This window comes from Prionailurus viverrinus, unplaced genomic scaffold (assembly GCF_022837055.1).
Source record: "Prionailurus viverrinus isolate Anna unplaced genomic scaffold, UM_Priviv_1.0 scaffold_35, whole genome shotgun sequence".
Classification (NCBI taxonomy): domain Eukaryota; kingdom Metazoa; phylum Chordata; class Mammalia; order Carnivora; family Felidae; genus Prionailurus; species Prionailurus viverrinus.
The window spans coordinates 2,205,644-2,227,520 of NW_025927605.1; the positions used below are offsets into that span (position 1 = coordinate 2,205,644).

At 43.8% G+C, this 21,877-nt stretch overlaps 1 protein-coding gene and 1 long non-coding RNA gene across 3 annotated transcripts in view; one reads left to right on the top strand and one right to left on the bottom strand.

The window, feature by feature from the left end:
* The window catches only part of LOC125158546 (uncharacterized), a 40,772-nt gene extending 19,216 nt beyond the window's left edge, over nt 1–21,556 (top strand). The window contains exons 3-4 of the long non-coding RNA XR_007149436.1: nt 12,146–12,444; nt 21,407–21,556. This is a non-coding gene — a long non-coding RNA (uncharacterized LOC125158546). The remainder of the gene's footprint in view (nt 1–12,145; nt 12,445–21,406) is intronic.
* G6PC1 (glucose-6-phosphatase catalytic subunit 1) lies at nt 4,011–12,584 on the bottom strand. Of its 2 annotated transcripts, none has more exons than XM_047845775.1 (5): nt 12,284–12,584; nt 9,865–9,974; nt 8,579–8,684; nt 7,821–7,936; nt 4,011–5,609 (listed from the first exon to the last, which is right to left on the bottom strand). In XM_047845775.1, exons 1-5 carry the CDS (start codon nt 12,511–12,513, stop codon nt 5,098–5,100), a joined length of 1,074 nt encoding a protein of 357 aa, XP_047701731.1. In that variant the 5' UTR covers nt 12,514–12,584; the 3' UTR covers nt 4,011–5,097. The 2 variants fall into 2 exon arrangements, with proteins under 2 accessions (XP_047701731.1, XP_047701732.1); XM_047845776.1 differs by having other exon boundaries at nt 5,529–5,609; nt 8,579–8,601; nt 9,859–9,974; nt 12,284–12,513.
* Nucleotides 21,557–21,877: the final 321 nt, after the last annotated feature.

Sequence of the window (21,877 nt, forward strand, 5' to 3'; positions counted from 1 at the left end):
CCAGAGTGCTTTCCATTCTCAAGAGGCTCTTGAAAAACCCTTGGTTACACATGATGTTGTCCTGTTTTATTTACATAGAGGCCTTAAAGTCATCTGTCCTAGTTCAGTGATTACTATAGAACGCAATCAATAGATATTAATAATTCAGCAGCTAAAGTCACGGTGTTCAGGAAACAAGTCGGCAAACTTTGACAAACAACCAGTTACAACCAACCAACCAGTTGATTGGAACTTCAAATATCCAGACATGCCTTCGAATGAAATGATCCTGGAATGCACGCTGGCACAACAAAGCCATTGCCAACAAAAACAGCAAGAGCCCACGGACATTTCATCATGTAAAATCTGAGCCCCTCATCAATCCTTCTGTGAAACTCTTCTAGAGCAAAGAATTAGACAAAGCTATCATACAAGGTATGCTTCTCAGAGTCATAAATCCAAAGAGATGGCAGAAACAAAAACACTGTAAAACTTTCCTTTGCTAAGCCTTTTGAGAAAACAGTCTGGCAGTTCCTTGAAAGGTTAAACAGAGTTACCGTATGATCCAGCAATTCCACGCCTGGGTATGTACCCGAGAGAAAAGAAATCATGCATCCACACAAAAATTTGTGCCCAAATGCTCACAGCAGTATCATGCATAATAGCCTCAAAGTGGAAGCCACCCATATATCATCAACTAATGAACATATCAACAAAATTTAGTATATCCGTACAACGTAGTACTAATACGTGTTATAACACCGATGAAGCCTGAAAACATCATGTTCAGTGAAAGAAGTCAGACACAAAGGTCACATATTGTATGATTCCTTTGATATCGAACGTCTGCAACAGGCAAATCTGTGAAACAGGAAGTCGATCAGTGGTAGCGTAGGGCTGGGTGAGTGGAGGTAAATGGAAGTGACTCCTAGTGGGTACGAGGTTTCTCTACAGAGTGACCAAGAATGTTCTAAAATTGATTTGTGGTGAGGGTTGTACGACTCTCTGAAGATGCTAAAACCCATTGAATTGTATGCTTCAAATGGGTGAATTAGGGGGGCTGGGTGGTGGGGTCTGACTCTTGACTTCAGCTTAGGTTATGATCTCACAGTTCATGGGATGGGGCCCCACATCCAGCTCTGCGATAACAGCATGAAGATTGGGATTCTTTCTCTCCCTCTCTCTCTGCCCCTCCCTTGCTCTCTCAGGCACTATCTCTAAAAAAAGGGGGGTGGTTGTATGATATGTGAATTATATCTCAATAAAGATGTTATAAATTAAAAAAAAACTACTATAAATTTTATTAAAAACCAAAGTCCTCAGCCTGTAATCTCTCTGTGGTGCAGCAGCACTGACCACAGCCGCAGAAGCTGCACTTTCTTAATGGGTCTATTTCCCTAGGCCAATAATACAATCGTATAGTGTGTGTGTGTGTGTGTGTGATCCTTAAATGTACCTCTTCAAAACTGATAGACTGCTAGAACAATCTATCAAATTATGCTATAACATGACATAGATCTTGGTTCAAATCTGTCATTGATCACTTACATTGACTTCCATCCTGAGGACTCACAAGTCATTTCTTTCTTTCTTATTTTTTTAATGTTTATTTTTTGAGATAGAGACAGAGTGGGAGTGGGAGAAGGGCAGAGAAAGAGGGAGACACAGAAGCTGAAGCAGGCTCCAGGCTCTGAGCTGTCAGCACAGAGCCTGATGCGGGGCTCGAACTCATGAACCATGAGATCGTGATCTGAGCTGAAGTCGGACGCTTAACTGAGCCACCCAGGCATCCCTTCACAAAGTCATTTCTAAAGCAAACATACCTCTGTAACTTGGGCAGGCGGTCCGTGATCAGAATGTGCTAACACATTGGCTATTGGCTATTATGAATTGATCATGGACAATCTTTCTGCTCAGCTTTTACCCATCACAATTTCAGACTTTGCCCATCCCAAAGAAAGGTAGCAATCACATATCTGAGGAGTCTCTGACCTAAATGGTCCTCACAACATCTCTTTGTTTTCTACCCTTGTACAGGGGTCTATACCGAAAGTTCTTTGTGGTGATTGTCTTCTTGTTCTATCTCAGTTGTAGAAATAGTAAGTCACTTACTGTCTGACCCAGATAGGCTGAGCGTGACTTTTAAACTCTTTTATTATTATTTTTTTAAATATTTACTTTTGAAAGAGAGAGTCAAAGCAGGAGTGGGGGAGGGGCAGAGAGAGAGGGAGAGACACAGAATCCGAAGCAGGTTCCAGGCTCTGAGCTGTCAGCACAGAGCCCGATGTGGGGCTTAAGTCCACAAACTCCGAGATCATGACCTGAGCCGAAGTCGGCCGCTTAACTGACTGAGCCACCAGGCGCCCCAAGTCTTTTTTTTTTTTTTTGAAAGAAAGAGCTAGTTAAACTAATATGGTTATGCCTATTTCAATAGTTATTTTATGAAATTGCCTTTGACATTGGTATCTGCATACTTGAAAACTACTTCTAACTCACTGGGAGGATCACTCTAAGTTTTGGAATTCCTTTGACCATAAGAAAACAAATACTCCTTGGTCTGAATTAAAAGTTGTATCTGGCATCCGAAGGATGGCTTGAAACAGCTGCCAGGCTTACTGGCATCCACGAGTGTGAGGGGGCTACAGGATGGAGCGTGGACTCTGTAGTGAGACGGCTTGGTCCTTGGTTCTTTTTTCTTTTAATGTGTTTGTTTATTTTTGAGAGAGAGAGAGAGAGACAGGGTGCAAGTGGGGAAGGGGCAGAGAGAGAGAGAGGGAGACACAGAATCCGAAGCAGGCTCCAGGCTCTGAGTTGTCAGCACAGAGCCCAATGCAGGGCTCCAACTTGTGAACCACAAGATCATGACCTGAGCCGAAGTCAGATGCTTAACCAACTGAACCACCCAGGTGTCCTGAGATGACTTGGTTTGCTTCATTATTCTGGGCAAGATACCTACCATCTCTGCGCTATTCACACCTAATGTGGGGGTAAATTATAGCACCCACCTCACAGAGATGTTGGGAGAATTAAGTGAATTAATTGTAGAAATAAATAAAATGCATAGAACAGAGCCTGGCAAATAGTAAGTAAATAGATAAAATAAATTTTATCTGTTATGTGTCCTTATCAACCTCACCAACCGCCAGGGGCAGGGACATTACTCTCTGCCAGAATCCTATTGCAAGGGATCTGGACTTGGTCCCTGGGAATGAATAAATCATCAAGGATCGGGGTCATGCCTGAGCACTGGGGTTCAATTTAGAGAGAACGAGACCATTTGGTAAGACAGAGTCTCCCTTGGTAAGACAGAGTCTCTGAGGGGCCTCGTGCCCTTGAAGAAACCAAATCCAGTAGGAAGACTAAACTTTCCTAAACATACACATTCCAAAGTTCCGAAGTGAGTGAGCATTTCATCCCCAGTAGATCCAGGGTTATGCTGATGAGTCCAGGCCTTTGGAAGAGGCACCATGGACCTAGGATGAAATTGATCATAGGGGATCGTAGGGAATAGGAGGGGAAACTGAAGTAGCTCCCGTGAGCATTCTCTGCTGCTTTGACTTGCTCTGTTTAGACTTTCTTTAACTATAACCCCCAACCTTTCTGCTTGCTGATGCTGGGTTACTGGATTCCAGAGTCTACCCAGTCTTTTTCTGTTGCTATGACTTACATTCCCTGATTGCTTTGCTTGGTAATGATCCTGTCTGTTTGCCTTTAAGTTGCAATTTGATCCCTTAGAACAGCTCATGCTGACCTGTGGTCTGGCAACTAATACTCAATCTTGGCCAATGATATTGTGCTTATGTTGATATACTCAACCCTATCTGTGCCCCCGTGGACACCTTGTATGTCCCCCAGCTCTACTGGGACTCCTGGCCAGCCCAAGAATTTCTTTCTCCAAAGGGAAAACATAGGTACACAGAAGCTAAATTATTTGTTTAGGGAAATAGAGAAAGAGCTAGAAATTTAGCTGAGCCAGAATTAGAACCTTCAGATCACATGGCATCTAAAATATAGTAATCAGTAAGACTTCATTCTTAAATAAAATGTTGTTTTAATAAAATACTGCACATATATATTTTTCTTTTCAAAGATGTTATGACCAGGATGATTGGTGTGAATGGTAATATATGGTGAACTGTATAATTAGTAGCAAAAACAAGGACTCTCAAATAAATAGACTTTAACATTTTTTAAGGGATATTCTACAAATCAACTGAGACTGAAGAACAGACAAGGAAGAGCTGACTTTTCCTCCAAGAATGTGCTCTTGGTTGGCTTGGGATAGAGAAAGGAGTCATATTTACCCTTTAGGAATCAAAAGTAATATTGGAGTGACCTTTTGGAGAGAGGACTCCTTGTCTCTCCCTGCCCTCTCCTCGCCTTTTTGCCCAAGATTTCAGAACTTAACTAAACCATACAAAGCACTACCCAGAGTTGCCTTTAGGCATCTGAGCATCCGACAGGATGTGGGGCTAGTGGAAAATTCTAGGGAAAGCAGAGCTGAGCTAACAAGGAGGAAGATCTAGTGTGATAGAAGAGAAGCTGACTGTACCTGAATGCTCTGACCTAGTACAAATCTAGGTCTCTGTGGCCATTCGGAAAGCCTCGTAAATACAATGACCATAGATATATAATAGAAAAATACAAGAAGCAGAATTACCCCACTAACTACCTATAATTAGACTTTAAGTTGGTCCCCCACTATTGAGAGTCCCTTACCTAAAGAGTCAAACATGAACAAAGCCATTTAGGCATTGTTTAACATAAATTGCATGATACGCAAGATCCTAAAAAGTCTTCCTTAATGGTCCTGCTTTCCCTATCAAATTCACTGCTCCTTTCCCTTGTCTGGGTAAGGATGGGGACAGGTAGAAAATTTTCAGTGGGGATCTCCCACCTGGGATGATGAGCTGACCCTTCCTGGAAGTCTTGCTTTTGTCTGTCTAAAAGAACAAGCAAGTCTTCAGGGAAAAATCCAGAATGACTGAACTTTTAACAGACAAGGCTTTCTCAGCTGACTCTAGCACCTCTGGCCACAAAACAGGCTGGCAGAAGATCCTAGCCATCCTCAATCGTTGGCACAGTCATTGCCTTTGAATACTGAAGACTCCACATCCTTTACAAAGACTTCTTGTCTGGCTGGCCCAGGACCCGGGCAAGGCAGTAGGGTATGAGGCTGACAGATGCCAGGGGCACCGCTGCACTCTTGCAGAAGGACAGGACATAGAAGATCAGCTCAATTTGGGATGGGGGTTTCAAAGAGTCAAAGAGGTGCAGGAGGATGAGAGAGACCACAATACAGCTGAGGCGGAATGGGAACCACTTGCTAAGTGTGCCCTTGCAGCTCTCCCGATACATGCTGGAGTTGAGAGCCAGCCCCAAGCCGAAGAGAGTGCCCACATTCTTGAGGAGGCTGGCAAAGGGCGTGGTGTCAATGTGGACCCATTCTGGCCGCTCACACCATCTCCTGGCTTTCTCTAGTGTCCACAGGAGGTCTACACCCAACCCCTTTAGCAGCAGGTAAAATCCAATGGCAAAGCTGAGCAGGAAGAAGGTAATGAGAAAATATTTCTTGAGGCTGGCATTGTAGATGCTCTGGATGTGGCGGAAAGTTTCAGCAACAGCAATGCCTGAGTGGAAGAAAGAAAGACAGTGAAAAATTGGGGAAAACTCTGAACCTTCAGCTATGGGTGGGTTTGGAGCAATGGGTGACATATCATCCATCCTGCCATTGTGGCATTAAATCACAGACGCTAGAACAGAGGGTCACCTGGTTTATTCCCGTATGTAACTCCAGTCTGTCCTCAGCCATAGACTCTTTCAAATGGAAGAGTCATGTCACATACATTCTCCTACTTCATGCATATTTCCTGTTGGGAGTTCTCATATTTCTACTTGAATGTCCACAGGTATGGAGAGCTCACTCCCATTTGGGCAGCCCATTTCATCTTTGAATGGATTCAATTTTTAAAAAATGTTTATCTTGAGACAGAGAGAGAGAGAGAGAGAGAGAGAGACAGCATGAGTGGAGGAGGAGCAGAGAGAGAGGAGGGAGAGAATCCAAAGCGGGTTCTGCACTAACAACGCAGAGCCTGACTTGGGGCTCAATCCCAGGAACCATGAGATCATGACCTGAGCTGAAGTCAAAAGCCAGAGCTCAACCAACTGAGCCACCCAGGTAACCCTGAATGGATTTGATTATTTTAAAAGTTCTTCCTTGTGCTAAACTGAAATGTGGCCCCCTCTAATGCCATCTGTTGATCTCAGTTCTTTCCATAGGAGTTAAGTAAATCTAGAGCCTTGTTAACACATGTGAAGACAGTTCTTCTCCTCTCTAACCTAAACATTCTCAGGTCTTTCATATAACATGGCTTCTGGGCTCTTCCTCAAATATGGCACTCAGTACTCAATGCTACATTACAATTATGGCTGTCATGAAATTGTTATCTCCCTTGTACTCAACACTCTTCTTGTAATGTTACTGTATTCTGCTCTTACCCATCTCCGGGGGGGACATTCTACAATTTCCCTAAGGTCTTATATTCCAGTACCTCCCACAAAGTAAAGAAATTCTTTCTTACACTTAACCGAAGTCTTTTCTGCCCCTTATTAATGGGATCTAAGAAAACAGAAGTATAGTTGACCTTGGGTTTGATCTAGGTGGGTCCACTTATATGCAGATTCAAAAAAATGTTTATTTTTGAGAGAGAGAGACAGAGCGTGAGCAGAGGAGGAGAGAGAGAGAGGGAGACACAGAATCTGAAGCAGGCTCTGAGCTGTCAGCACAGAGCCTGACACAGGGCTCGAACCCACAAACCATGAGATCATGACTTGAGCTAAGTTGGATGCTTAACCGACTGAGCCACCCAGGCACCCCCATATGCAGATTTTTAAAAATAAATACAGTATAGTAATATAAATGTATTTTCTTTTCCTGCTGATTTTCTTAGTAACATTTTATTTTCTCTAGCTTACTTTATTGTAAGAATGTGGATACAATACATATAACATACAAAATATGTGTTAGTCGACCATTTATGTTATCGGTAGGGCTTTCAGTCAACAATAGGCTATTAGTAGTTAAATTTGGGGGAGTCAAAGTTATATGTGGATTTTTGGTGCGTGCGTGCGTGTGTGTGTGTGTGTGTGTGTGTGTGAATGCCCCTAATGCCTGCATCATTCAAGTATCAACTGTATTAAGAACTCTGACCTTATAAGAAAACCCAACAGTGGGTTTGCAAATTAATTTACCCAAATAAAGAGCTTTTCTAGGACACTGCTAATTTGGTAGACTCCCTTAAAACTAAACTAGGGGCCATTTCCATTCAAAGACCAGTAAGAAATAAAGAATATACAAAGTAAGGAAATTTAGGGGCACCTGGGTGGCTCAGTAGGTTAAGCGTCCGACTTCAGCTCAAGTCATGATTTCATGGTTTGTGTGTTTGAGCCCCATGTGGGGCTCTGTGCTGACAGCTCAGAGCTTGGAGCCTGCTTCGGATTATGTGTCTCCCCCTCTCTCTGCCCCTCCCTGTTCCTCTCTCTCTCAGGAATAAATACACATGAAAACCTTTTTTTTTTTAAAGTAAGAAAATTTCATGTTAATTCAAGTGGGTAAGTTAACTTGACGTATTGCAACGTTTCTGAAGCATATTTAATTATGTAGATCTGGGCACTCCTATAGAAATGAATAGTTTCAAGTTGCCCACCCTTGACTTTCAACCCACTGAAATGCTAACAGCATTGGTTATGCCCAGAACATGGCTGGAATGCTGGGATTTTGTCCTGGTTTGGGAGACATGGTACAGGAAGGGAGGAAGGGAGACAGCCAGAGCAGCCGATACCTGATAGAACTCCAGCGACAACCTGATGGGGAAAATGAGCAGCAAGGTAGATTCGGGACAAACAGACGTTCAGCTGCACTGCCCAGAATCCCAACCACAAAATGACGTTCAAGCACCTGCAACGGAAAAGGCAGTCATAACAGAGCCCAGATACAGATCTTTCAGCAAAAAGAACAGCTCTGGCAGGAATGCTGACGCTTGGCAGACTTAGGTACAGTCAGTGGAATTTTTGTAAGTTGAAGCCCGTACTCAAAAGCTCAGAGATACTGGTGTCACGTGGTGAACCCTTACATGCGTGAATGTTAAATATTTTATGTTTGATAATTAAGCGTTTGCACAGTGGCTGTATTCTCGGAATTCCCTGTAACAGGAATGTCTTATGTTTCTCTTTCTATTTTAACCTGAACAAGGTGACTCTTTGGTTGGTACAGAAATGGTTTTTTTGTTTGTTTGTTTGTTTTTGTTTTTTGTTTTAAACCTGCCACTACTGCACTACCTGACCCTGAGAAGCTCCTTTACCACATTAGGCTTTGTTTCCTTATCTGTAAAATTCAGGGTTGCTCTCATCGGTCCCTTCCAACCCTGACATTCTGTGACTCTAATGTTTGCTCTCCGCAGAAATACCACAACTCTGCTCAGGACCAACCCGAGACAGGGTGGGCTAGGGGTGGGGAATGTGAGGAAGAGCAAGGGGTGTGTCAGTTACAGAGTCACCTCCTGCCCTCCACCACCCACACCCCAGTGCTGGGGGTTCTTACCGAAATCTGTAGGTTGGCTTTTTCTTTCCCCGAAACATAGAGAGGGTGGATGTGACCATCACATAGTATACACCTGCTGTACCCATGGCATGACCAGAGGGACTTCCTAAAGGATAGGGAAGAGATGAATGGATGAACTAAAGGTGAAAAGTCTCCATCTGGGAGACTGTTAGGGGATGTCGTCTATCCATCCACCCACCCTTCTCCTCCTTCTTCTTCATTATCATCTTCTAACATCCTATATATTTTACTTATGTATTATGATTTTGTATGTTGTACTTGCATGCCTACACCCAGGGCACACCACTCGAATTTTAGTTACACCACGGCAGGAGTCTTTGTTGTATTCACTGAGGTACTCCAACTTTCTGGAACAGTGTCTGGCACAGAGGAGGTGATCAATGAATAACATCTGAATGAATGAATATGCTCTGAAGTGAACAAAGGGCTTATGAGAACAAATAACTAAGGTCCATGCCCTAGTTTCGGAGTCAGGGATAGGGTCCCTGAGGAAGGGAGGCTAGAGCCAAGACTTAAGGGTGAGCAAAGGGGTTGGATATTCCACCACCTACTGAAAAAGGAAATCTATCATTCGATTTTACAATAACTGTCTGGTTGTCACTAGTAAAGTACAACCACAGTGGGGGGTTGTACAGTTAGCTCAGGAAGATAGATCTACTTGACCAGGCCTTGGGGAAGGATAGCCAGGGGCACAGGCTTCTACTGCTTTCCCTTCCCTGGACCAAGGACCATAATGCAGTTACTCTCATGAGAGTGCTTGGAGAGTGCCCTTGCCTCTCCAGACTAACAATTTATGTTCTGGAAATATTAGGTGATTTCTTTTTTTTTTTTTTTTTAATTTTTTAATGTTTATTTATTTTTGGGAGACAGAGGCAGAGCACGAGCGGGGGAGGGGCAGAGAGCGAAAGACAGAGAATCTGAAGCAGGCTCCAGGCTCTGAGCTGTCAGCACGGAGCCCGACACAGGGCTTGAACCCATGAACCATGAGATCATGACTGGAGCCAAAGTCAGCCACTTAACTGACTGAGCCACCCAGGCGCCCCTCTTAGGCGTTTTCTAATGTAGCAGCAATATGTTATTCAGAAGGCCTTCTTGAATTGAATTAGAATGGAGTTGTACCCAATTGAAGACCATGACAAAAGCTTGAAGGAGTGGCTCTCCTCATGTCCCCTCAAAGACAGCTTCATCTACAATGAATACTGATAGGTGTCCACAGTGAGCAAGATGCACCCAGCTTCTGTCTCTACAGGGGCTGGGACTCTCACCTGGTCCAGTCTCGCAGGTGACTGGGAACTGCTTTATCAGTGGCACGGAGGTGTTGCCGTAGTAGTCGGTGTCCATGACCCACCAGTATGGACGCTGTCCAAAGAGAATCCTGTAAAAAATCAGACCTGGCGTCTGGAGTGACTGAAAGAACCCTTTTTTTGCTCAAAGCCCACACCTTTGAGAAGAGAGAGTAGCTTGGGGAGAAGATTCATGCGATCCTAAACAAAACCCTGTTAGCTTTGGTTGCCTCCAAGAAGAACTGAGTGGCTGGAGAGCGGTAGTGGAGGGAGACTTTTTCTGGTACATTCTTTATATAACTTTTGAATTTTGAATATTTGAATGTATTATTTATTCAAACAGAAATAAATAAACCCAAGATCCGAAAAATCCATAGTAATGGAAGCTATGTGACTTAAAAAAATTTTTTTAATGTTTTTATTTATTTTTGAGACAGAGAGACAGAGCCTGAGCAGGGGAGGAGCAGAGAGAGAGGGAGACACAGAATCTGAAGCAGGCTCCAGGCTCTGAGCTGTCAGCACAGAGCCCGACGCGGGGCTCGAACTCACAGACTTGTGAGATCATGACCTGAGCCAAAGTCAGACGCCCAACCGACTGAGCCACCCAGGTGCCCCAGCTATGTGACTTTTTAAAAACCCCAGCAAGAATCTGGAAGGATGCATACATTATAGTTTGCAGCTTGGACTTGCATATCTTTCTAGGTCCCTATTCTCTTTCGTCAGGCCTCCAGGAGTCTTGGGTTTCCTCTGACATCAGAGAATGTGCCTTAGCATTCTAGGGAGAAGCACCCTCAGGAGACTTGGCCTCCTTGTTATAAGAATTGTTGTCTGTGAAGACATATATAGCTTCAAGTGCTTGCTTTGTATCCTCTCTGCTTTGGAACAGGGCATCTCACACAAACCACTTTGCCTTTAAAAGTACTAGACACGTTTTTCTTTGTGGAAACAGGTGTCAAAGGTCAGCCACTCCAGAGGTGGAATAGTGATTTTTCACCGCAATCAAAGACAGTCACTAACTCTGACCTCAGAGAAAATCTATGGTTCTTCAACCGAGATCAGATATTTGAAGTAACTCTTTAGCTGTTTACTTGTTAGGATCATGCTATTGAATAAGGGGACATTACAGACAAAACTTAGTCGATTTTTCAACAGAAGTTTCAGAACCACATCAATATGCCTTGGGCCTCTGAGCCCCATGACAACTTTTTACCCTACTTTTAAAGGACTTTTATTGTTTATGACTAAAGAATATTAGAGCTAAAAAGGTCTCAGAATTACCTGACAGTAGACATAGACAGTTTTAAGCATGTTAAAGGTCTTAGATGGCCCAATCTCTTTATTGTCTAGATGAGGAAACAGAAGCCAAACCAGTGATGTTCTAGAGTCTGATGGTACTGGCTAACAATTGAGAAATATTTAGGATTTTTGCAAGCTTGACTGATGAGTAGGTTGAAAGTGGCCCCAATGGGAATATATATATATATATATATATATATATATATGTGTGTGTGTGTGTATTGTGTGTGTGTATACACACACACACAATACACACACACACACACACACACACACACATATATATATATATATATATACAGCAGAAATTGACAAACACTAAAATTAGGGCTTCCTCCTGCTCCCCGAGAGAGTCAATTCATCAGCACTGAACATAACATAGTTCTTAAGAGCCTGACCTCTGAAACCAGCTTGTCTGGGCTTAAATGCTGCCTCTGACATTGTCTATGTTGATCTAGTTGTGGTCACTTAACTCAGTGCCTCTGTCTCTTCATCTGTAATATAGTAGTAACCATCCCATAGAAAAGCACTTGGCACATGACCTAGTACCTACTGAATGTTCAATAAATGTTAACTAGAATTATTATTAAGTCCCAGAGATAACCTAAGTTTACAGATTATAAAACAGAAACTCAGAGAGTTGCTTTGACTTGCCCAGGACATAGAGTTGGTAGGTGGCTGAACAAGGGTTGGAGCCCAGTTCTCTGGGTTACTTCTCATTTGTCCATGCAATAGGTTTTTAAATTATCTACATGCTTCCTGATTTCATACATCATGTTTCTTCTTTCCTGCATCTATCTTTATATTACCTATTCTGCTTCAAAGTAATAAAACTGTGCTTCTCTGCTTATAAGCTAGAATTTCAGACTTTTCACTAAGTCCAGCTGGCCTTCCATCCATATGAAATAGCCTTGCCTGTATCTTCAACTCATTGACAGGGTTTTCTCTGTCTTCCCTCTTTATGTAGATGATCCAAAGTCAGGAGGGGAGTAACCTGTAGCTCCCCGAATAGCATGAAGAAGGCAACTTCTGATGGACAGACATTTCCAGAGAGAATGCCAGCCTCTTCCCTTGCCGATCTCCTCTCTGTCTGGCTCTTACTCACCACTTAAAGACGAGGTTGAGCCAGTCTCCAATCACAGCTACCCAGAGGAGTTTAATGCCCACAGCTTCGCGAAGATGGAACCAGATGGGGAAGAGGACATAGAAGGCATTCCTGAGGTCTGCAATCACGGACACCAAGATGAACCAATCCTGGGAGTCCTGGTAATTCACCTGGAGGTAGTGCGTTGACTGGATCCCAAAGTCATGAAGAACATTCATTCCTTTCTCCATCCTTACTCCGTGGCCCCTCGGGCACCCTTCAGCTGAGCCCTTGCAGTTATTACAGTCTTGGTGGTGATTGCTCTGCTATCAGCCTGTGCCTTGCCCCTGTTTTTATACACCCTGTATCCAGTCTGCAGGTCAACCCAGCCCTGCTCTTTGGACTCAAAAACCACTTTTGTCTAAAATCTATTGATCAAAGGTGCATCACCAGTAGGTTGATGCAAACATGTTCAGGGTGATTTACGTAAAATAGAAAAACGGGCACACAAAAACAGCCTGATCTGCCATGTACTCGGCAGGGCCAATGATTAACTTTGGCATGCTGCTTGATAGTTCAGGGGCTGCCTTCCTGGCTCTGAAACCCAGCCAGAGACACAGGACAGAGTCTAAATCTGCCATGGTTCTTGCAAAGATCCTGATTCCCTGTCTGTAAGTGCACTTATCTGAGGACAAAGAAAAGTCTTGGTACTCTAGCTATCATGTTTTAAGAGTATCACTTTTAAAATACAGTAAATTCTATTGTACTGGGAGCCCTCACCTTCCTGGGCCTTTCTTAACGGCAGAGAGTCTATGAAGTGCCTCTGATTTGGGAGATCAAACCCTCTTCCCAGTATTGGCTCTGTATCTCTTAGGGCAGGAAAAGAATCATCTTCGAATGCACTGATTAATTCATTTAATGTCCTTCAAGTTAGGACCTTTGGGGTTTTAACACATAAATTTAAACGGTAGAATGAATGTGTGCTCCTGCAAAAACAATGTGATGAATATATGGTTCTAAATAAAAGCACCAGCAAATTGGTCAATGGGGACTAGGGAAAGGGCTTATTTTTTGAAAAAATGTATTTGGATATAGTTGACATGCAATGTTACATTAGTTTCAGCTGTACGATGTGGTGATTCAACATCTCTAGACGTTACACTGTGCTCACAAGTGTGGCTGTTATCTGTCTCCACGCAATGCTATTACAACGTCAATGAGTATATTCCTTATGTTGCACCTTTCATCCCTGTAACTTATTCATTCCATAACTGGAAGTCTGTATCTCCTATTCCTCTTCAATCAGTTTACCCATGTCCCTCCCTACAGTCCCCTCTGGCAACCATCAATTTGTTGTCTGTATTTTTCTGCCTGATTCTGCTTTTTGTGTCTGTTTATTCATTTGTTTTGTGTTTTAGATTCCACCATGTATGAGTGAAATCATATGAGATTGGTCTTTCACAGTCTGACTTATTTCACTTAGCCTAACACCCTCTAGGTCCATCTGCATTGTCACCAATGACAAGATCTCATCCTTTTTTATGACTGAGTAATATTTCTGTGTGTGTGTGTGTGTGTGTGTGTGTGTGTATGTGTGCATGTGTGTCTTCTTTATCCATTTATCTATTGATAGATAGTTGGTTTGCTTCCATATCTTGGCTATTGTAAATAATGCTGCAATAAGCATAGGGATGTGTATGTCTTTTTTGAACTAGTGTTTTTGCTTTCTTTGGGTAAATGCTCAGTAGTGGAATTATTGGGTCATATGGTATTTCTATTTTTAATTTTTTGAGGAACCTCCATACTGTTTTCCACAGTGGCTGCATTTATTCTCATCGACAGTGCATGAGAATTCCTTCTTCATCACATCCTTGCCAAAACTTGTTATTTCTTGTTGTTGTTGTTGTTGTTGTTGTTGTTGTTTTAGCCATTCTGACAGGTGCAAGGTGATTTTTTTAATTAATTAATTAATTATTATATTTTTAAATTTATGCCCAAATTAGCATATCGTGCAATAATGATTTCAGGAGTAGAATCCAGTGATTCATCCCCTACATATAACACCCAGTGCTCATCCCAACAAGTATCCTCCTTAATACCCCTTGCCCATTTAGCCCATCCCCCAGCCACAACCTCTCCAGCAACCCTCAGTTTTTTCTCTATATTTAAGAGTCTCTTACGTTTTGTACCCCTCCCTGTTTTTATATTATTTTTGCCTCCTTTCCCTTCTGATCATTTGTTTTGTATCTTAAATTCCACATAGGAGTGAAGTCATATGATATTTGCCCCTTTGAAACAGCACATGTGTATCCTTTGGATAAATATCTAGTAGTGCAATTGCTGGATCGGAGGGTAGTTCTACTTTCAATTTTTTTGAGGAACCTCCATACTGTTTTTCAGAGTGGCTGCACCAGCTTGCATTCCCACCAGCAGTGCAAAAGGGTTCCTCTTCTTCCACGTCCTCACCAGCATCTGTCTTTGCCTGAATTGTAAATTTCAGCCATTCTGACTGATGTGAAGTGGGATCTCATTGTGGTTTTGATTTGTATTTCTCTGATGATGAGTGATGAGCATTTTCTCATGTGTCAGTTGGCCATCTGGATGTCATCTTTGGAGAAGTGTCTATTCATGTCTTTTGCCCATTTCTTCACTGGATTATTTGTTTTTTGGGTGTTGAGTTTGATAAGTTCTTTATAGATTTTGGATACTAGCCCTTTATCTGATACGTCGTTTGCAGATATCTTCTCCCATCCTGTCGGTTGCCTTTTAGTTTTGCTGATTGTTTCCTTCCCTGTGCAGAAGTTTTTATCTTGACGAGTTCATTTTTGCTTTTGTTTCCCTTGCCTCTGTAGACGAGCTTAGTAATAAGTTGCTGCGGGCGAGGTCAAAGAGGTTTTTGTCTGCTTTCCCCTCTAGGATTTTGATGGCTTACATTTAGATCTTTCATCCATTTTGAGTTTATTTTTATGTATGCTGTAAGAAAGTGGTCCAGGTTCATTCTTCTGCCTGTTGCTGTCCAGTTTTCCCAACGCCATTTGCTGAAGAGACTGTCTTTAATCCATCGGATATTCTTTCCTGCTTTGTCAAAGATTAGTTGGCCACACTGATATCTTTTTTAAAGTATTTACTTATTAAGTCATCTCTACACCAAGTGTGGGGCTTGAACTCACAACCCCAATATCAAGAGTCAGATGCTCCTCTGACTGAGCCAGCCAGGTCCCCCTGTAAAGTGATATTTTATTATGGTTTTAATCTGCATCTTCCTTAGGGGATTCTGTATTTTGAGCTTTCTTTCATTTGTAGTTGGAGATTATAAATATCTATATATTATATATATTATATATTTATTTTATTTATATTATATATGTATAAAATAGTCACCAGGAAGTCAATACAATTTTGTTATAGTCCTGGATATAGACAAAGAATAAATAAAAGTAACAAGTACCAAGTTATGAGAAACAATGCTACCTGCTCACCTGCACGAGCAGAAATCATTGTGTAGCAATGCACAGATCAAAACCTCACACACTTGGGTCACCTAAAACTCTGAATGGAGCAGGGGCTGAATCAGGTGACTGACATTTTCAAGGATTAGAGCTACTGGGAATAAAGCTTTTCGAAACTTGCTTGGATTTCCCTTCAGCAAGTACATATTGCCTTGTAAGAGGTAGGTCAGGGACAAGGAAAAGAAACTCAGAGCCAATGAGTCTGTAGCAAAGGTTGACAACATTCCATGCTGGAAATGATTAAAACATCATCCAGGAGGTATGATCTGGAGTTTCATCCCCACCTCCCCTGGTCTCCCACCCAGCTCAAGCCAACTCCAACTGCCCTTGACCACATTGTCTTTGCTGGTCCAAGCAACCCTACCCTGCCACCTCCAGCTTAGAGAGCTGGTAATGGTGGTCGTGGTGACTGTGGGGGCAATGCAGTTGGGCATGTACTTGGAAGTATTGTGGAGGAGAACATTCTGCATTGTCAGGACTGTGAGGCCACAGACAGTAGGCCCCATCAGAAGAGATGGCCCCTTCCTTCTACTCAGATAAGCCTTCCTCAAAAGTATTGAGTAACTATTGTGGTGATCCCTCGAGTTTTTATGATCTGAGGTGATTCGAGGGTGAATAGGGCAGCTCCTCTGACCAAACACTCAAAGGCCACTGTCTGGGTCTACACAGGGTTGCTAGGAGTCAGAGACTCTGAGTCGAGTGGAGTTCCATCATGTGTTCAGCAGATGGGGAGCCAGTGGACAGCCTTATCTTCTGGAGAAACCACAGAGAGAATGTTCGTGCTGATAAAGAGTCAAGATGGAGCTGATACCCCCTTCTGGGCACACGGGGCAGCCTTCTGGCAGGCTGCCTGCCAGGGAGGGGGACCCTCTTGGTCAGAGCAATTGTGTACATCATAAGACCATTTGCTAGTGTTTATCTTTCCACCCTCCAGCTCCTTTCTGCTGCCTCTGGCAAATTTGTATCATGTGCAGGAAAAAATGAGGCCCCAAAAGACCTGAGCTAGAAATCTGTCAGCTAGAAAGCTGACTGAAGAGAGACATTGTAGAGTTCTCAGATCCTCAAAGGACTTGTGGATATTTGAGGTGAATATTGTGGAGAAAGCATTTGAGTTGCTAGAGATTTGGGTGAGGATCCACTCATCTGAAGACCTGTCTCCCAGAGGCAGGGTTCCATCATTTCCCCTACCTCCTGTCAGCTTCTTCAAGAAGCTTCCCAGTTTAACTAAACAAACGTTTCCTGACTAAAGCACCTTGCCTGGCTCTCTGAGGATCCAGAGTCAAATCCCCTGTGTTCTCGGGGGACCTTGACAATGTAGTGGGGCAGAGAGGTCAGGTATTCAACAGCTATGTCAGTTGGGGGATCCTTAAACCAAAGCTGAGTCCTCAGTGGATTCAGAGTCCTTATTATTTTGTCCTTAGTGGAGATGACTCAAGACTTACTAAGCCTTCTGGGGAAATGACCAGCTGAGTCTGGGAAGCAATGAAAATGGAAAATTATAGAGGCCCTTTTTTGACAGGTATACTAGCCAGGCACTCCTCAGGCACTTTCTCCACAAACAGAAACTCAGAGGCTTGGAGATCTTGGTTTGGGAAGAACATGAAGGAAAGGGGCCAGAAAGTACAGTCTGGTCTGCTACTAAAAAAGCACAGCTGCTTCCAGTGTCCTGGCACCTTCTTCTCCAAGAACAAGGTTGACTCATTCACTCAAACAAGTTTATTAGCTGACAGGAAAGTAAAGAGGAAAAGGAGCCAGAATTCACCACACACCTCATTCAAAAACTGCATTTCTTACCAAGAAGAAATTCTGACTTCACTTCCAGCCAAGTCCCGTATTCTGGTCGGGGCTCCGGGCTCTGTTGAGCAAGGAGATGCCTTTACCTCCTATCACTAGCGAGGGTCTTGTCTACACACTGTAGCAGGGATGCAAAACCCAGCTTTGATCTGGAGCTTTGAGCGGGGTAGACTTCTCTGAAGGGTAATGGCCCAAACTGTACAAGATATAGCTTTATTATTTTTTTCTAATTTCTTTATTTGTTTTTTGGGTGGGATTTTCCCCCCCTACCAAGTGATCACTGGGGGTAGGTGTTTATGGGTAGACACTAGACACTGGCTGGATTGACTGCTGTCACCTTTTAAGCCAGTGACCCAGTTCATTTTTTACAAAAACATGTTGGGAAAAACAGGTAAAGGGAGATATGGATTAATCATTGTCAACCAGTGAAAATGGCTGACTTATCTCTGGCTTGGTGAGAAAGTTCAGCTTCAGGACCTTGAACTGTGCATCGATTGACCAGGCTGGGGGAGCATGGTTCATGTCTCAGGATGGGCTGGACATTTTGTCCACAGAAAAACACTGGAGGGCATTTGCTTCTTTGTAAACAGTTAAGAACTCCCCTCTCACTACCTTTCTCCTGCCACCCTAAGGTCTGTCTTCTACTAACATATGATGAATCATCAGAACTTTTGCAGGAATCCCAGATTCCTATCTTTTGCCTGCCCCCATCTTGCTTAACCGTCCTCCCCAAAGGAGCTGTTGCTTCTTCCAGAGAATATCCTGTTTCCACAAATGGTCAACCAGCCCCCTCACCGCCGGGTGGTAGACATTTCTCCCACTCTTCTTCAACCCTTTGGCCCTGCCAGATCACGTGAATGTTCAGGACAGTTCCTGCTGTCAAATGCAATTCTCCCCCACCAGGGGTTAAACTTTGTTGATGGTGCACACCAGAGGCAAGGGAAGTAAGCCTCCAAAACACTGGTCAGAACTTTTTGCAAAAAGCTCATCTTCCCCTTTGTTCTGGTCCGTAGCTCAGAAGCAAAGAGGGGCTGTCTGAGGAGAGACGGGAAATGTGACTCAAGCTGAGAATGCAGCCTCAAACAGCTGTCCCTCCTTGCTTCCACTCACTGGATTCTTTCAAAGAATCCAGGGGACCAAGGAAAGAAGGAGGGGAGGGAAACCAAGTCAGGTCGCAGCCAGGGCTCAGCCTGGTGGGAAGTGGAGTGAGGTGAGGGGGTGCAGGGCAGAAGGAGGGTCTTGGTTTTCCTTAGAAGATTTTCAGAAACACCCTCAGGCCTCCAGCAGGCAGCCCAGGAGACTGCCCCTTCCCCCCCCCCCGCCACCGCTACCACTAAGATTTAAAAGGAAAAGAAGATTACAAAGGAAGATTAAAGGGCTGTGTGATCTTGACTGAGTCACTAGAGTTGTCTGGGTTTTACTTTTGTCAACAATTAAGTAATAACACTCAGCGTTAACATTCTGAGTCTTAGGTGCTCCTTCGAAAGGGACTCCAGTGAGGCGGTGCCTGACTTTTAATAATCTAACAGAAGTAAATGATTCATTACTGCCAGAAGGAAAAGATAAATGCATTCATATCTTTTTAATTAAAATATTTTCAAAAGTAATGTAGTCACGGGGGGCCTGGCATGCTTGGTCGGTGGAGCCTGTGACTCTTGATCTCCGGGTAGTGAGTTCAAGTCCCACACTGGGTGTAGAGATGACTTAAAAAAAAAAAAAAAAGTAATGTAGTCACATAGTTTTTAGAATTTCAGAGTTCGAAGGAGTATTCAGTGAAGGCAGTTCTTACACCCACCTCTGGGCACCTTCCAGACACCAGGGCTGCCGGAGCCCAGCCGAGACCTGATGAGCACTGAGAAACCCCAGGGGATCTCCAGTGGCAGCGAGCTCCCTGCACGGATGCTGGCATCCAGCCCAGATGTAGGTTGGAGGAGGGGGCCATCCCCTCCCCCTGTTCCCTCCCCCCCCTTCTTTTTCTCCCCCAGCTCCACCCGGCAGTCCTCTAATCAACTCTTTCTTAATGGCTGCAGAATTTTTATCCCAACAAAAACACCATGTTGTAAGTCAGTTATTAGGCCTTCCCTCTTCCGGAGCCTAGCCGGGGGGGAGATAATTAGGAAATCAGTAGTCTTGGACCTTCTTAACCCACACCTTACCCCCCTCTGAGAATTCCCAAATGAGGACCACAGTGCAGAGAAAGAGGAAGAGGTGAGGCCCAGAATTGTCCTGAAAATAAACAGTGAGGTTTCCCCGCCCCCCAGGCCTGGAGAGGGCCAAGGAACTATTCTGAGCTATGAAAACACAGCAGGGCTCTGCTAGGAAATAAACAGCCGTCTGTCCCGCCAACGCCTGTCTCCCTGGACACGAGTCCTGACAGCACCCGATCTCTGGCCAGCAGGCAGGAGACAGGGAGAAAGGCAGGGAGACTCTTGCGTGCCTCCCTCCTCTAGGATGAAAGGGAAAGACACTGTTTGTTTTATTTTTAGGATTTTAAAGATTTCCTTCACTTTAGAAGGTCTGAAGGAGGGTGGCACTGGGGTCATGTAAGTCCAGGGGATCTCTCCAACCTTGAATTCCGGAGAGCAGGAAGCCTGTTGCTCACTCCTCAACCCCGTGCAATGTCAGTCTCCTCTGCTCTACTGGGAAGTCACCATGACCATCTCACTGACACTTCTGACGGCCACCTTGAAACATTCACCCGCTCTGTGTTCAGTGCGACTCCAGCAAGCTCTTCTTTCCTTTCTCCTCTTCCTCCTGCCATAGCATGATGTTGGGCCCCTCTTGGACACCACCTGGATGTCCCATACATTCCCCAAATCCACAGGTTCCTTCCAGACCTGTTCCTCCTCCAGACTTTCTTGCTTTGCTTGTGTACCTCCTCTTCTCCTGCCATCCTCCAGGCACTGAGCCTGGCGACCTTTGGGTCATCCTTGACGCTGCCTCATCAAGTTCTGACCATATATTTTCCACTCTTGCTGCTCCTTGTCAATCTCCCTGCCTAGACCTGTTAGCCCCTCCCTTACCTAATGATCTCCTACTCCCTTTCCCACTCCCAGCCCAAGCCATCTGATACACTACTGGTAAAAGAGCTTTCTTACAACACAATTCTTCTCACCTGTCACCTGAAAAATCTCCAGTGGCTCCCCATTGCCTCCAGAGTGAAGTTCAAATTCAAGCTGACTCACAATCAGACCCAGGTTATCTTTCTAGCCTCATATCTCCAATCTCTCCTTCATGGATCCCTTGTTCCAGTTATATATCAAATGGTTTGGATTCCCCAGAGGAACCTTGGGTTTCCTAAATTTGCACTTCCCTCTACCTGGAGTACAATTTTCCCCATCTCCAGGTGTCCAGATTCTAACCATGTTCAAGGCCAAGCTAATAAAGTCTTCTCAACCCACTGATGTGCACCCTTCCTCAGATATAAAGGATCACACTGACTGAACTCCCTTAGCACTTTACTCTTCTATCTTGGGGCACTAATCTTGTTCAAACCTTGCATTACAGTTGTTTCGCATATGTCTCAACATTTTTCCTGCTATCTTGAGCCCTGAGGACCAAGAAAACATCTCTTCCAGCCTTCAGAACTGAGCTCTACTTGTAGATCTGATATCAGTATGGTAGCCTGTGTAGGTGGCTGTGATGGTTTTTCCCATCATTGACATATGCCTTTTTGTGTTGTGACTTTGCCTCTCTTCCTATCAAGATGTGAACTTTTTATCTCCAACCTTTGAATCTGAGCTTGATCTTGTGTCTTGGCCAATGGGGCCTTAGCAAATGTAATGCAAGCAGAGGCTTGAAAAGTATTCGTTCACTAGGATTTGTCCTTTTTGGGTTGCAGTGGGAACCCTGGACCACAGAGGGGAGAAGTCAAGGCTGGTCTGTGGAGACTCATTGCTGTGAGTGACCTGAAAGCCAGCCCCAGCCATCAGACATGTGAGTGAGGCCGTCTTAGACCATCCAGCACCAGTCCATCTGCTGGATATGTGCAGCCCTGTGAGTGATCCCAGGTGACTCCAGCAAAAGAACTTCCCAAATGAGCCCAGCCTTGATGGCTGACCTATGGAAAACTGAGCAAATAAAATGGTTTGTTGTTTTAAACCATTAAGTTTCAGGGTGGTTTGTTATGCAGTAACAGAAACACCCAGCAGGTGCTCGTTAATAAACTATTAAATACTAGCTAGTATTCATTGAGCATTTACTATACGTCAAGAACTAATTTTGGAAAATTACATGGATTAATTCATTTACTCCTCATAAAAATTCTGAGGTTGATTTTATTACTGTACCCATCTTACAGGTGAGGAAAGTG

Excerpts from the sequence above, each read along its gene's own strand:
- G6PC1 (XM_047845775.1), bottom strand. The coding sequence starts at position 12,513 with ATGGAGAAAGGAATGAATGTTCTTCATGACTTTGGGATCCAGTCAACG. Across the intron at positions 7,937-8,578 it reads AAGCCAACCTACAGATTTCG|GTGCTTGAACGTCATTTTGT; the intron begins GTAAGAACCCCC and ends TTTCCGTTGCAG. Across the intron at positions 5,610-7,820 it reads TGTCGCTGGAGTTCTATCAG|GCATTGCTGTTGCTGAAACT; the intron begins GTATCGGCTGCT and ends TCTTCCACTCAG.